Source organism: Cyprinus carpio, chromosome B9 (assembly GCF_018340385.1).
Source record: "Cyprinus carpio isolate SPL01 chromosome B9, ASM1834038v1, whole genome shotgun sequence".
NCBI classification, from domain to species: domain Eukaryota; kingdom Metazoa; phylum Chordata; class Actinopteri; order Cypriniformes; family Cyprinidae; genus Cyprinus; species Cyprinus carpio.
The window spans coordinates 16,809,246-16,822,966 of NC_056605.1; the positions used below are offsets into that span (position 1 = coordinate 16,809,246).

Consider the following 13,721-nt stretch of genomic DNA (forward strand, 5'->3'; position numbering starts at 1 on the left):
CTTTTACATCCATAATATTATAAACTGACAGATTATTGCTGATCTGTGGTTTTAAACTGCTGTATTTTTTAAAGATTTCATATTATTTTATTGTGAGTTTAAAGGATACACTACTATGAAAATCACACAGTTTCAAGTGTGACATCAATAAGAAAAAGTATAATTTCATAGATATTGTTAATAGTAGTTGTTCATAATAAAATATGTATGAACTTAATACATGACCTAGATTATTTATTTTGCAAAATCTTGTCATTTTAATAAATATTACATGAAATTTATTAAAAATTGTTGCTGCTCCAATTGTGTGCTCTCTTTAAGCTCTTACACATTGAACATCTATGTAAAAACTTCATAAACAAATTTTAAATATTAAGTGATCAAATTGAATGCCTTGTTGCTTGAATTTTTGTGTTCAGTTTTTTTGTGATTGACTTTGTACATTCAAAAAAAAAAAAATATTCTTTAAAAAGGTTGTTTAAAATAAACAAGAAATTTTAATAAAACATGATGTGAGCTTAATGGGAACAGGGGTGTGCTTAAAGTGTACAAACATGTACCCAATATGCACAGCCAGACTTTTTGCATTTAATGATGTATATCTTAATTGAAATGCTTTTGTCATTTAAAATAAAATTAAACATTTTTGAGAGATTAATCTTTTATTTTAACATAACTTTTTGTCCTGAAACCAATATCTTGTACTCTGAAAATGTCTCAATGTAGATTTTGGTGAGCTTAATAGGTACGTTTACCCTAGATGATGGGGATAGATGGGGATAGATTTACAGATAGATGTATGCATGAATAGAATAAAAATTGGTTGAATGTACTTAGATGGACATATAAGATGTTTACATATATATAGATGTACAGCTATGAAGGATAACAGAATGGAAGGATGGATGGACTGTTAGAGGAATAGATAAGATGTTTAGATAGACGTATTCAGTAGATATATAGATATATGATAATTGGATTGATGGATGGACTGATAGAGGGGTAGATAAGATGTTTACACAGACAGATAGATGTATGGATGGATAAATGGACGCGGATATAGGTGGAAGGATGGATGGATGGATCAATAAATAGATTGATAGATAAATAGACATATGGATAGATGATGGGGACAAATTGGGATAGATATAGATTTACAGACAGAAAATTTGGATAAATGTGGTAAGAGGGATAAATAAGACATTTGCATATATAGATAGACTTTTATAGTAGATACTGTATATAGATGTATGATCACTGAATAGATGGATGAATGGATGGATGGATGGACGGACTGATGGGGGTAGATAAGACATTTGCATATAAAAATATACGTATAGATATATAGATGTATGGATAGAGGGATAGATGAACATATAGATGGAAGGATGGATGATGAATGGATGAAAGGACTGACTTCTCGTAGTAAGATAGTGCTAATATCTTTGTCTAAATGTTTTCCTAATCTTGCCTATTTTTATCATTCATATTTTCTGTATGTGTCGCCTGTCACATTAAATAATCTCCCTGATTTGTCTTGGTAGTTGCAGACGCAGGTGCAGAAGAAAGAGGAAACACCTGAGGAACTTTCAGTAAACCCCTGACTCACACTTCAGTCTCTCTCTCCCTCACTCTCTCAGCACAGCTGGATTGAACAGAAGGATCACTGGCTTGAGGAGGACCAGAATCTGCTAGCTCCGCACACAGCCAGAGAGAGCGGAGAGAGGGAACGAGAGAGAGCGTGCGCTCAACTATCAGGTCGTCCAGCTCGTAAAATCTGTTGTGTTCTGACAACGAGAACAGAGAAGAGCAAGAAGACTTCACTTAACAGACACAACACACTCTGCGCCTTCAGAAATGCACGAATTATGGGAACATTTCATTGTTACACCTTGCATTTTCTATTTTTCAGGCTTTTTGGTGAAAGTAAAAGAGTAGCAGGAAGACTTCAGGAGTGTTTTCAAAGAGGACAGAATGAAACAAACCTCTGGACCCAATCGCTGGATCAAAGATGCTATGAAGAAAAGAAGGATACATGACCTCTAACCGAACTTGGGAGGTAACAAACTTTTGTCTTTGAGAGTCTAGCAGCGTTAATAAGAGACATTATGAACTTGCATGCCAACATTTCAAAACCTGTGCCTAAAAGCGTCTTCACCTCTTTGAACCTCATGCCCTTTGACCCTGACAACTGGACACCGAGTCCGGACATCATGCTGGGTAATGTGGTTCTTAACAGTTCGTTTGGCTGTAACAGAAGTTGGGCTGACACTGAAGCATCTCTCATTCCCAATTTATCCATCAGCAGCGCTTCCAGTGAAAAAACAGAACCGCTGTCATGGCAAAGGTGCAACGGTGAGACGAGCAAAGAGGAGTTATTTCGGAAAAACTGGGCTGCACTACTGATTTTGGTTGTGGTCATTATTACGGTTACCGGGAATATTTTAGTAATATTGGCTGTCAATCTGGAACGAAAACTGCAAAATGCCACCAATTACTTTCTCATGTCACTGGCAGTGGCAGATATGCTTCTGGGACTTCTGGTCATGCCTGTCTCCATGGTGACCATTGTGTATGGTGAGTCTGCTTCAATTTTGACAGCAGTAATTATTATGTTGGCAGTGATGTTTGGATGTGAGCTTTCACTTACACTGCTGTTTCTGAATAGCAGTAATGTGTGGTTTGTGTGTTTGTGTTTTTGTTTTTGTGAGACATGGTGTGTGTATCTGTCAGGTTGCAGTAGTTTCCAACCAGTGCATCGAAACCATATAAAGAGTTACTGCCATGAGTTTCCACTGGAAAAGTTTGACTCAAGGGTGTGGTTTATTTTTGTGGTTGGTTTTTGTAATTTTTAAGATGGAGTCTTTAGGATTTTTCCACCTCCTTCTTGAAAATAATGACTGGAACAGTGCTCTAAGTCGGACATGGATTAGATCAGATTGATCAACTTTGACCTCAGCAAGAAGGGTCATTTGACATCATGTCACAGATGGTGGCAACTGACAAGCATGGCACAACGTTACATTTATAATTAAATCTTATGGTATAAATATGTATACCGTAAACATTTTTTGCTTTTGGTCTGCTGTTTTTAACGCAAACATGATCATTTCACATTCGTGACTTGTTTTTGTCAAAATTAGCATAAAAACACATTACATTCTCATAAAATCATTGAACCATCTTGTGGTTTATTATGGTATTCCCCATCCAATCGCCAACAAAATTGACATGATTGGAGCTTGTGTAGGTATGTTGTGTGAGACTAATCGATAAATAAAGTTATATTTGTTCTTCTGTTCTCTTTGCATCAGTTCTTATTTATAACAATAAAGATAAAATTAAAAAATAGCTTATATTAATCTAGTAATGATTACTAAGAAAAGAAGTGGGGGAAAAGATGTAATGTTGCTGGGTGATTTTGCTTTGGAACCTTCAGAAAATTTACTTTGCTGACTCAGAATGCATTTATTTACAGTATTTCTTTGTTACTCATTGACCTGTGAACTTCCCCTAATAACGTGACGCTCCGCCCTCTGTGTATGACGTTGCTCCCTTTAAGCACTGTTAGAAGTGAATGAATTGATTCAGCATTTTGACACTTCCGTAAGGATGTGTTAAATAAAGTTAAATAAAGGTTGTATTGATTTCATGAATTACAGAATTTTTTCTAATTTTTTCTAATTCTAATTCTAAAAATTTTTTAATTTGCTGTTAAAGTTTTATAGGGGAATATTACATGACACACTGATCCTTTAACAATGCATTGGTGCAAAAACGCACACCTTTCGTAACAATTTCGCAACATGATCTCTCGACTGCCACAAATACTGTCTAAACAAAATATTGATTCTGTGCACTTTTTACTGTACCAGTATAGCTGGAGATACAATAGGCCACTAATTAGAAGTACAAAACGAAGATTTATAAAGAAGAATGTCGGAGGATTTCGATATAAGTTAAGAGGAGACTGGTTTTCCTTTGCTAAAGTAAGGAAACTTTTCTTTCTTTGCTCCTGTTAACAGATGTTGGATTTTGCAGTGGACTATGCACTTTGAAAATGAGCAAGGTGTTGGAGTATTTTGGTTTTGGAGAACCTAAAACTTTATTTTGGCTAATGTTGATAACGTGAATGCTTATGTTTGTGTGTGTGTGTGTGTGAGTGTGTGTGTGGGTTAATTCAAATGAATTATTTCAGATGGATTGCATATAAACACAGTAGTCGACTAGTCGGTTACATAATTTCCATTTAAATGTCTATGAGCTAGTCCTAGCACACATTTGTGTTAATGTCACTACCTTGAGACAGACGTGATTAGACTAGAGAACTTTACACTTCAGTGACCCTTTAAATTGTGATATATTATATAATATGGTAAATAAACATGTCAGAGAAATCAAGTTATGCACATTTTTCAAATTATATAACTTCTTGAGTCATGTAAAATTTAAACCAATTATATGCCTGTTTTATTCTTGAAACATTGCTTGCATAAAGTAAGGTGTATTAACATACACATTGTTTGAAGTGACTTTTGTAGCATGCAGTATTTGTGGCATTTCATGGTAATTTTTTTAACTTGCCACTGTTCTGACTGCATTTTTTTAATTTTAGTTCACTGATTAGTTGTTTTTTACTGTTCTGATATTTAATTTTCAAGGTTTTAGTGTATTTATGGTCATGTTTATTTATCATTCCACATTGTGCTGTTAATTTGGCTTGGATTCATTATCTGTCGTGTTTCATCGGGGAAATGTTAATTTCTGTGTAATTTGCTATTTGTGTACTTAAAGTGGATGTGTTAATTGATCATTAGTGGCCTTGTATGCACTGATGAGGTTATTTTCATGTGAATGGTTTGCTGGATGACAATGTGGATTAATTTAATTGCCCCTGTATTTTATAATGGGTCCAAACACATGAAAAATGCATGGTTTAGCACAAATGATTTCATTTTCGTTCATGATAGAGTTTGAAAATATGTTTACTATTCAAGTAGGAAGAAGAAATGTGTTTTTCTGATGGAGCTTGACAGTTAAATGTCATTGTCACGCTGCATTTCAGGCTGCTGTCTGTGTGCCGACTCGAGGCAGCGGCTTTGAAGAACTCAGAGACAGAGAGGTTAAGATCGCACAAGAGTGTGCATGAGAGAAACATGCCACCCTCTTCACTGTTTCTATCTCTCTCTGTGACTCTCTTCTGCTCATCCATCCCCTCTGTATTTGCTGTGGGAAGTATTGGTACTATTAGTCAGACTGTGGATGTGAATAAATGCCACTGTTTCCGGACAGAGTCACATGTTACAGCTAAAACCTTGTTAACATTTCAAGGTGTGTGTGTGAGTGGAATGACCTCTGCTGCTTACTAAATCTGTCTGTTAAATGCCCAGACAAAAGAATCCATTAAAGATGATGTTGAGGGAGAATTTTGAGAGACAGTGTAATTATTTTCTGCTGCGTAAATACTGGACCGATGCTTTTCAAATCCATTGTATGCTGGAGATACTCAGCACTTTACCTGTACACTTATGGAGCAATTTGTCTTCGTCACCTAGCTAGCTGTGCTTTTTTTTTTGGTTTTGTTGTTCAGGAAAAATGGCAATATTTTTGCTCTAGCATTTTTATGAACATTCATTCTGCCAAATTAATTGGCTTGATTGAGCTCTTTGTCCTTGTGTTTGATGGCTGAGTCACATTCTCTCGGTTTCATTCTCTCTTTTTCTCTCTCGCGGTCTCACATGCATACACAAACACAGTGTTTCCTCAGATGTTGCTATTTTTTTACTATTGTCTTCTTTTAAGAAATTTCCTAACGGTAATTTGTAAATAGATATTTGGTTATGTTTAGGTTGCATTGCATTGCAAATAGCGTTGGGCGGCATATTGAGTTTTTAAAATATATATATTTTTTATAAAGATATGGAATGAGGCAATACAAATATTGATATACAGTAGTTTGATTTTGTTTGAGATGCTGCAGGGAAAGTGCATAATCCAATTGGTCCTAAACATGAAATATGCTTTGTATTAAGGGCTTTGAAATTAACACGTCTATTTTAAAGTGGCTTGCCCCATCAGATGCTCTGACACGATAGGGTTGCACGATAAATATTGGCCGATAATTAATGCGCATCTCATCAGTAAAGCCAGTTATTGTATTTATTGTGCACCCCTAAATTATTTCCATTGTATTGTCCAGAGTGGATGAGACTTCTGCATGCAAGGCTCTGCTAAACTTTACAGACATAGTGTTAATTTTGTCAGACATTTTTCACTTAGTTTTAGTCTTTAAAATTAGTCTTCAGTGGTGGCCAACAGGTTGAAGCTGAGGAATAATGTATATACTTTTTAACCACAACTGCTCATTTTGCACTAGCTCTGTGATGCACATGTGCAACTTCATGCATTTTGTAATCATTTTGAAAAGGTTGCACGGTTAGCTCAATGGTTAGCGCGGTGTACTTTGGTTTAAAAAGTTAGGGTAGTGTGAGAAACTCCATCTTACTTTCTCCTCTAACTTCAAAATCATCCAACATCATTGTTTTACCTTTTTTTAAAGGCCGTTTGACTTTCTTTGCACGTTTGCCTTGTAAACATTGGGTCGGTACTTCCGCCAATATCACACGTTAACATTCCAATATGACTACGTCATGTGTGTGGTCAAGCTAGAGCAAGACGAGTATTTGTGGTTAAAAAAATACAGATCATTTCGCTAAATGAGACCCTTATTCCTCATCTGGGATCGGGTAGAGCCCTTTAAAGCCACACTGAAAATGCAATTTGGACTTTCAATCCGTTGATCCCCACTGAAGTCCAATATATGGAGAAAAATCCTGGAATTTTTTCCTCAAAACCTTAATTTCTTTTGACTGAAGGAAGAAAGAAAGACATGAACATTTTGGATGACATGGGAGTGAGTAAATTTTATTATGGAAGTCAACTAATCCTTTAAAACAAGTGCATTTATTCAGCAACTACAATCGCAAACAATATAGTCAAATATATATTGTTTTTAGTTTTTATTTTTTAAAAAAATTTTAGTCTCGTATTATTAAATGTCAACGATATTTCATGTTGATATAGTCATCGTTATTGTTTATTAACCTGACGTGATGTGGCAACACACTATAGATCTCATTATAATCAGTGATGCTGTCTACACTGGATGCGGAGCACCGCGACACGACAATTCCCCAACAGAAAACTGGTGCTTTGTTCTATTTATGACATATTGACACAAATTTCAAATGATTTTCAACGTCACTTTGTCACATCCAGTGTAGACAGACTTTAGCTGTTGCGGCACAGCACGGCGCGACAACTGTCACGTCCGGTGTAGACACAGTGTTAGTGTCGTTTCGTCATCATCTCATTTTAGTCATGCGATAAAAGCAAAAAAAAAAAACTAAAAAAATTTGCAAAGGTTTTACGAATTTAACACTGCTTCAGCTTTAACGAAATTACCACTGCTTCAGTGAATGAGCAAAGTAGTTCTGAGGGCATGGATACAGTGCAATGAAGTAAGCCAATCATAGCAGTAGGAGTTTACATCTGTTTCATGCCCCTTGAGTGGGTTTCAAAGTAAGCGAGTTAAAATAAATTAAATTTTTACAAATATTGGTCCTTTTTGGTGCAATTTTAGTTTTTCATTTTAAAGGGGTCATATGATGTTGCTAAAAAGAACATTGTTTTGTGTATTTGGTGTAACTGAATGTGTTTATGCGGTTTAAGGTTCAAACAACAAGTGCTACTCTACACCAGCAGTTCTCAATTCCAGTCCTTGCACCCCCCAGCTCTGCATAATTTGCACACCTGTTCATTATCAGCATGGATTTGCGCAGCTTGTCATTTAACAACGGCTCTGTGTAAAAAAATGCGGTGTTATGCAAATCTTCCCACATCGTGACGTAGACATGTGGGGGTGTGTTAGAGAGAGCTGTTTTAGGGGTATGTGGTTGACTTTTATAAAGAATATCTCTTTGGGTTTGAGACTTTAGTATTTGCAACTTTACAGATCTTCTTTATGCACCAAGAGCTTGTAACACTCCAAAGAGAAAGGAAAATTTGAAATCGCATCATATGACCCCTTTAATGTTGATCAACATTAACATTAATTGTAATTTTGTTTATTAATCTTTGATGTAATCAAGCATAATTTACACGGGAACACTTGAACCGCATGAGTTGTGCTACAGACATGAATGATGGCTTGTATCATGTGGCTCAGAAGTGTGCAATCTGAATTAGCAGTTTTGACTGGCAGAAAATAAAATGAATATTGAAAAAAAGAATATCATAAAGACAATATCATAAGCAATCACCTAGCAACCATCCAAAACAGCCACTCAGAAAAACTTAGCATCTGCATAACAATGCACTGCCAACCAAACACAACTCCTTGGCATAGTGACGAGCAAGTTTTGCACGGGAAAACACCACTTACATTTTCTTAAGAAAATGTAAAAATTGTCTTGTTTGGAATAAGCTGATTGATCAGATGATAATTAGTGTGTCTTTGAATTGATAATGGGTCGATTCAGCAGCCAGCTGCTCTGTACTGTGCCAGCAATGGCCACATGCAGTCAGAGAGGAAAGAAGCTAATCACTATAATACTGTGGGCTGCTCCCCCAGTTCAAGACTGCAGAACAATGTATTTTAACACAGATATTCTGATAAAGAACATTATATGTAAACAAATTTAGTGTATACACATTCAGTGAGACTTGATAAAAGGTATTTCCTCATGGACAGATGTCTTTCATTAAAGGGGTCATTAACTGAGAAACCAAAATTCCCTTGATCTTTTGACATATAGGAGGTCATTGTGCTATAAAAACATCCTGTAAGTTTCAGAACTCAAAACATATTCATTAGTCTAAACAGCTTATATTGAAGCCAATCTGCCAAAACGACAGCTTGTGGAATGTACCACTTTATGACGTAATATTGTGGATAAGCACCGCCTCTGCAGAAGAATATCAACGCCTGCTTCTACATCACTGCCTGTTTAGCCCCGCCCACCGATTCACACACGTAGTGTAAATAACGAGAGGCGAATGCAAGTCTACGCAGAAATCAAACGATAAAGATGGATCTGAAGACAACAAGACACTCTGCAGTCCCAAGCTATGGAAAAACATTGTTTGCATTGCCTTCCTTCTGATCTCAACGTTAGGAAAGAGTGGATAAACTTAATGTTTAATGAAGTTCCAGACCGCATCTGTAAGAACTCAATCCTTTGTTCACTTTTCAGAAAGATTGAAACTAAAAGACGATGCTGTGTCGACTATATTGAATCCGACAGTAATGTCGCAACACAAATGTGAGTAACTGTTTTTATTACATGGTCACTATTGCTTTGTCGGTTAAACAGATAATTTGGTATGTACTGAGTATTTATGCATTTTAACCTTAATTACTGTAGCGTCTATCTATGAAGGATGTAGGCTGGCAAACATACACAACTGTTACTGTAGCCAATCATAGCAGTGTGCATTTACTTCTGAGTAGGGGTTGCACTGACTAGTCGACTTCAATGGTCTTCCATGACGCTTTAAGCTTGACATCGACTAGTCGCTGGTCCTATAGAGGGCGCAACAGGATAAGAAATATTTGAAGGACTTCCACATTTACACTCCATTTCCAAACAGTTAAAATGACAAATAAATGCATAATCTGAAAGGCTCCACAAGACGTTTGATTATATTACTGGATCCTCAAAATTGAATGGGAGAATGCACGTTTTAAACATCTTATTGTACAGGTAAGTTAATTGCTGTTCTAATCTAATGCACTGGTGCACTGTAATGCACACACATACTGTAGGCTACAGACAGTAGCGCGTACATCACTCGCAGATCGCGCCCACACAGAATCATTCAGCGTGGAAATGTATAAACACTGTTCTGTGATTTCTCAATAAAATAACTTAGAAACTGAAAAGTTCAAGCATATATTTCTTAATAACTAGATCCCACAGTTTCACTAGTAGAGAGATGCTTCCAGGTAGAATTCATTCACACATGCAATCGCTTTCACTAATGCATTCATATGAATGTAATCTTTACTGTGCTACTTTATCTGTATCTGATTTAGAACGAGCAGAAATCTGTGAGAAATATAATGACCCAAAGACAAACGAACTGATAAAAATGAGCTGTTATATGAGCAATAGCCATGTGGGCATCGCTGTGTCATATTCCATAGCTGTCCACAAGGTGTTCTAGTCTCAGCTCTCTCCAGACTCGTTTTTTTCCATTAATGACATCATTAGCGACTAGTCGACTTCGACTCGACTTTCATCACATAAAAGTCGACTTCTAAAAATATGAATTTGTTCAACCCCTACTTCTGATTTTACCATCCGCCACATCTATTCAAACAGTGCATTCTGATGAGGGGGGTTAAAAACAGGACAGAAATTAGTGTATTACTTCTAAATTATGTTTTTTTTTTATTCAAAGATCCTGATAATAAGAGTGGACCTCAGAGAACAGTACAAAATAGAAAAAACTGTTAAAAAAAAAACAAAAAGCAGTTCATGACCTCTTTAAAGGAATAGTTCACCCCAAAGTGAAAAATTTGTCATCATTTCCTCACCCTCATGTCGTTCCAAATCTGTATGACTTTTTTTCATATGTTGAACATAAAAGAAAATATTTTGAAGAATGCTGAAAAATCAGTTGATGGTCCCCATTAACTTAAATAGTATTTCTTTCCCAACTATGGAAGTCAATGGGGACCAACAACTGTTTGGTTCTTTAAAATTCTTCAAAATATTTTGTGTTCAACATTAGAAAAAACTTATACAGGTTTGGAATGACATGAGAGTGAGTAAATGATGACAAAATTATAATTTTTCCAAGACACACCAAGCCCAAGGGCAATGTTGAGTGGTTTTTGAGCATCATATTCAGCTTAGCGAATGAGCCCACAAGAAAAAAAATGAAACTGACGAAAGCAAAACAATGTCAGAGTAAAGAGGAAATGCATAGACACTTGTCGTTCTATGTTTCTTTCTTTCATTACCCACAAGAAGAAAACCAAGGGCTGACAATGGCAGTGGCATTTGGTGTCAGTTTAATGTGTCCCAACCCTTAAAGACACATCCTAGCAGATAATGCACATGCGCCGACACAGTAGTGTCATTTTCTATCCATTATATATCCACCCACTTCAATTCCCTGTCAATTCTTTATTGTACTATACACAATTTTTTTTTTTTTTTTAATAATAAAAAAAAAAAAAAGCCATAAAAAAATATTGAAAAGGGGTTATAACCACTGATCTATATATGACTATGTTCTATATTATAGATCAGTGGTTATAACGGTAATGGGGGAATCCACAAAGAACGAATTGCAACTGTTGATAGTGTTGTTTATTTATGGAAACATGCACCCACAAAATTAGACCTGGATGCAATTTGCACACCACGTTTCTGCATCTTGGGGACATAAAAAACATCTCTCCACTGCTGAAATCCAACCACCTGAACTGGCTCTTTAACGATTGGCTATTATCATTTGATCATCAAATTATGATGATATTTAATAGACACAATCTTCACATATCATTTGAGGGAATGTCTTCGTAGAGACATATCTGAGAACCAGTGATGAGGATCAACGAAACGCCACTAAAACTTCCACTGAATCACTTGTAAATAAAGACAGATTCCACTTTTCTTAGAGGAGAGCAGAAAGGCTGAAGTGCTTTCAAACAAGTGGAGATGACAGAGAGATCAAGAAAGTGACGAGAGAGGGATCACATCTGAAGCAGCAGGGGTGATAAAATCTGAGAGGAACTCCCATTGAGAGTCAGGAATGACGTTATAGTGCCGTGACGATGCGCGCACTGAGTAATCCAATGATAATCAGAGGCATTTTATAAATAGCAGCACGTGTTTCTAACCTATTATCCAAACAGGTAAGAATAGCCATGGTTGTGTGTCCATTATCTCATAGGAGGCAAGGGAGATATAAAAAAAAAAAAAAAAAATTATTAAAATCTGATTAAATAAACAACAGTTTGGATATGACTGAATATACAATGTGAGTGAAGCAAATAAAGCAATAAAGCCATGAGAGGCCACATGCTATTGTTACTATACCATAGTTAATGATAATTAATAGTGATAAATATACCAGTTTTCAATTAATATTTATTACATGACATACAGTACATGTATTGTATTACTGTGCCCTAGCTATGTCAGAATTTCAGATATACTGTAGTCTTTCTTCTATGCTTGTATATTTGGTCTTCATTGTTCCTCATTTGTTTCTGTTTGTTTTCCATAGATCCGGGTGGAGTGACAGTGAGGGAAGCCAAAATAAATGGGATCAGAATACACACAGACACTAATTTCTCCCTGATTCTCTAAAACCTCTCAATCTCCCAAACGGCTCCACAGCAGAGCTCAGGCATAATCCCCTGCCACGTCATGTCACCATGACGATAGAGTGTTCCAGAGCAACACTCAAAGCTCAGTAGCTGCCATTAATGCAGCACTGATGGTTCTCTGGCACAGGTGGTCTCTAGGTTGCCACGGCGCTCACCGACTAAAAAGAGTGGAGTGACTTAATGAGCAGCATGAAGGGCTAATGACGAGCATCTGCGTAGACACTGAAATATATCTTTCATTTCATTCTCATTAGGGTCGTGGCCACTTTAAGCACTTGACACCTGTGCCACATCAGTAATGGCTGCTTAACTATTCTCTATTGATCATACACCTGCATTATAGATCTGGGGTGGGTTGTTATATCTTCTGGATGGATATGGATAGCAATCGTCACTTTCCTAAATGTGAGCTGCAGCACTTTTGCGTCTGCTGTTACAGTGTAAATCCCTGCGTCTTATTCACTAACCACCTGCAGTTCAGTTTATTCATGCGCTAACTGTTCTGGAATAGCACATTCAAATTGTATTCAAATTCAAAAATGAATTTAAATTGGGTCATTGTCATTCTTTTCAGAACAAACACGCCTCGTTTCCATGTAAATAAGGATTACAGATTGTGCTTTATTAAAAATAACTCACTGCTATTTGCCTGCTGCAGTTAGTGCTGTCAAATATATATTTTTTCTGTTGGTCATGGGAGCAGTTATTTATCAAACAAAGATCAAATAATGCCGTTATAACTATAAATGTATCCAGATATGTGGTGTAGTTAAGAACATGTTTGCATTTTTATGTGAACGGTTAAATACATACACTTGTATGCATCAAAATTCCCGTCCTTGCTAGTAAACACAATAATTTAGGTCTCAAGTGAAAACAAACAGCTGAGAAAGAAAACAGGTGTAACAGTATATTGGATCAAGGCAGCTCTTAAAGTGACAGCAGTCTAATATTCCTGCTGTCTGTCATTCATGTTAATCAAACAACAAAAGAAAGAAAAGCTCTCACTGCCCTTGAATAAAGCACTTTTGTAACTTTAATAAAGTGACAGTGATGTGACATACAGCCAAGTATGGTGACCCATACTCAGAATTCTTGCTCTACATTTAACCCATCCAAGGTGCGCACACACACCGTGAACACAATCCAATCCAATCCACCTTTATTTATAAAGCACCTTAAAAACAACAGTGTTGACCAAAGTGCTGAACACAGTCTATAAAAAAAAAAACAATAACATACAACAGAAGCACAACAAAAATAATAAAACAACAGATGAACATAACAATAAATGCAACAATAATACAAAACTAGA

At 36.3% G+C, this 13,721-nt stretch overlaps 1 protein-coding gene across 1 annotated transcript in view; it reads left to right on the forward strand.

The window, feature by feature from the left end:
• The first annotated feature begins 1,575 nt into the window (after positions 1–1,575).
• Positions 1,576–13,721, forward strand: part of htr2aa (5-hydroxytryptamine (serotonin) receptor 2A, genome duplicate a) — a 28,786-nt gene continuing 16,640 nt past the window's right edge. Inside the window, exon 1 of the mRNA XM_042731186.1 lies at positions 1,576–2,577. Within this exon, the coding sequence (XP_042587120.1) occupies positions 2,109–2,577 (469 nt within the window). The 5' untranslated portion in view covers positions 1,576–2,108. The remainder of the gene's footprint in view (positions 2,578–13,721) is intronic.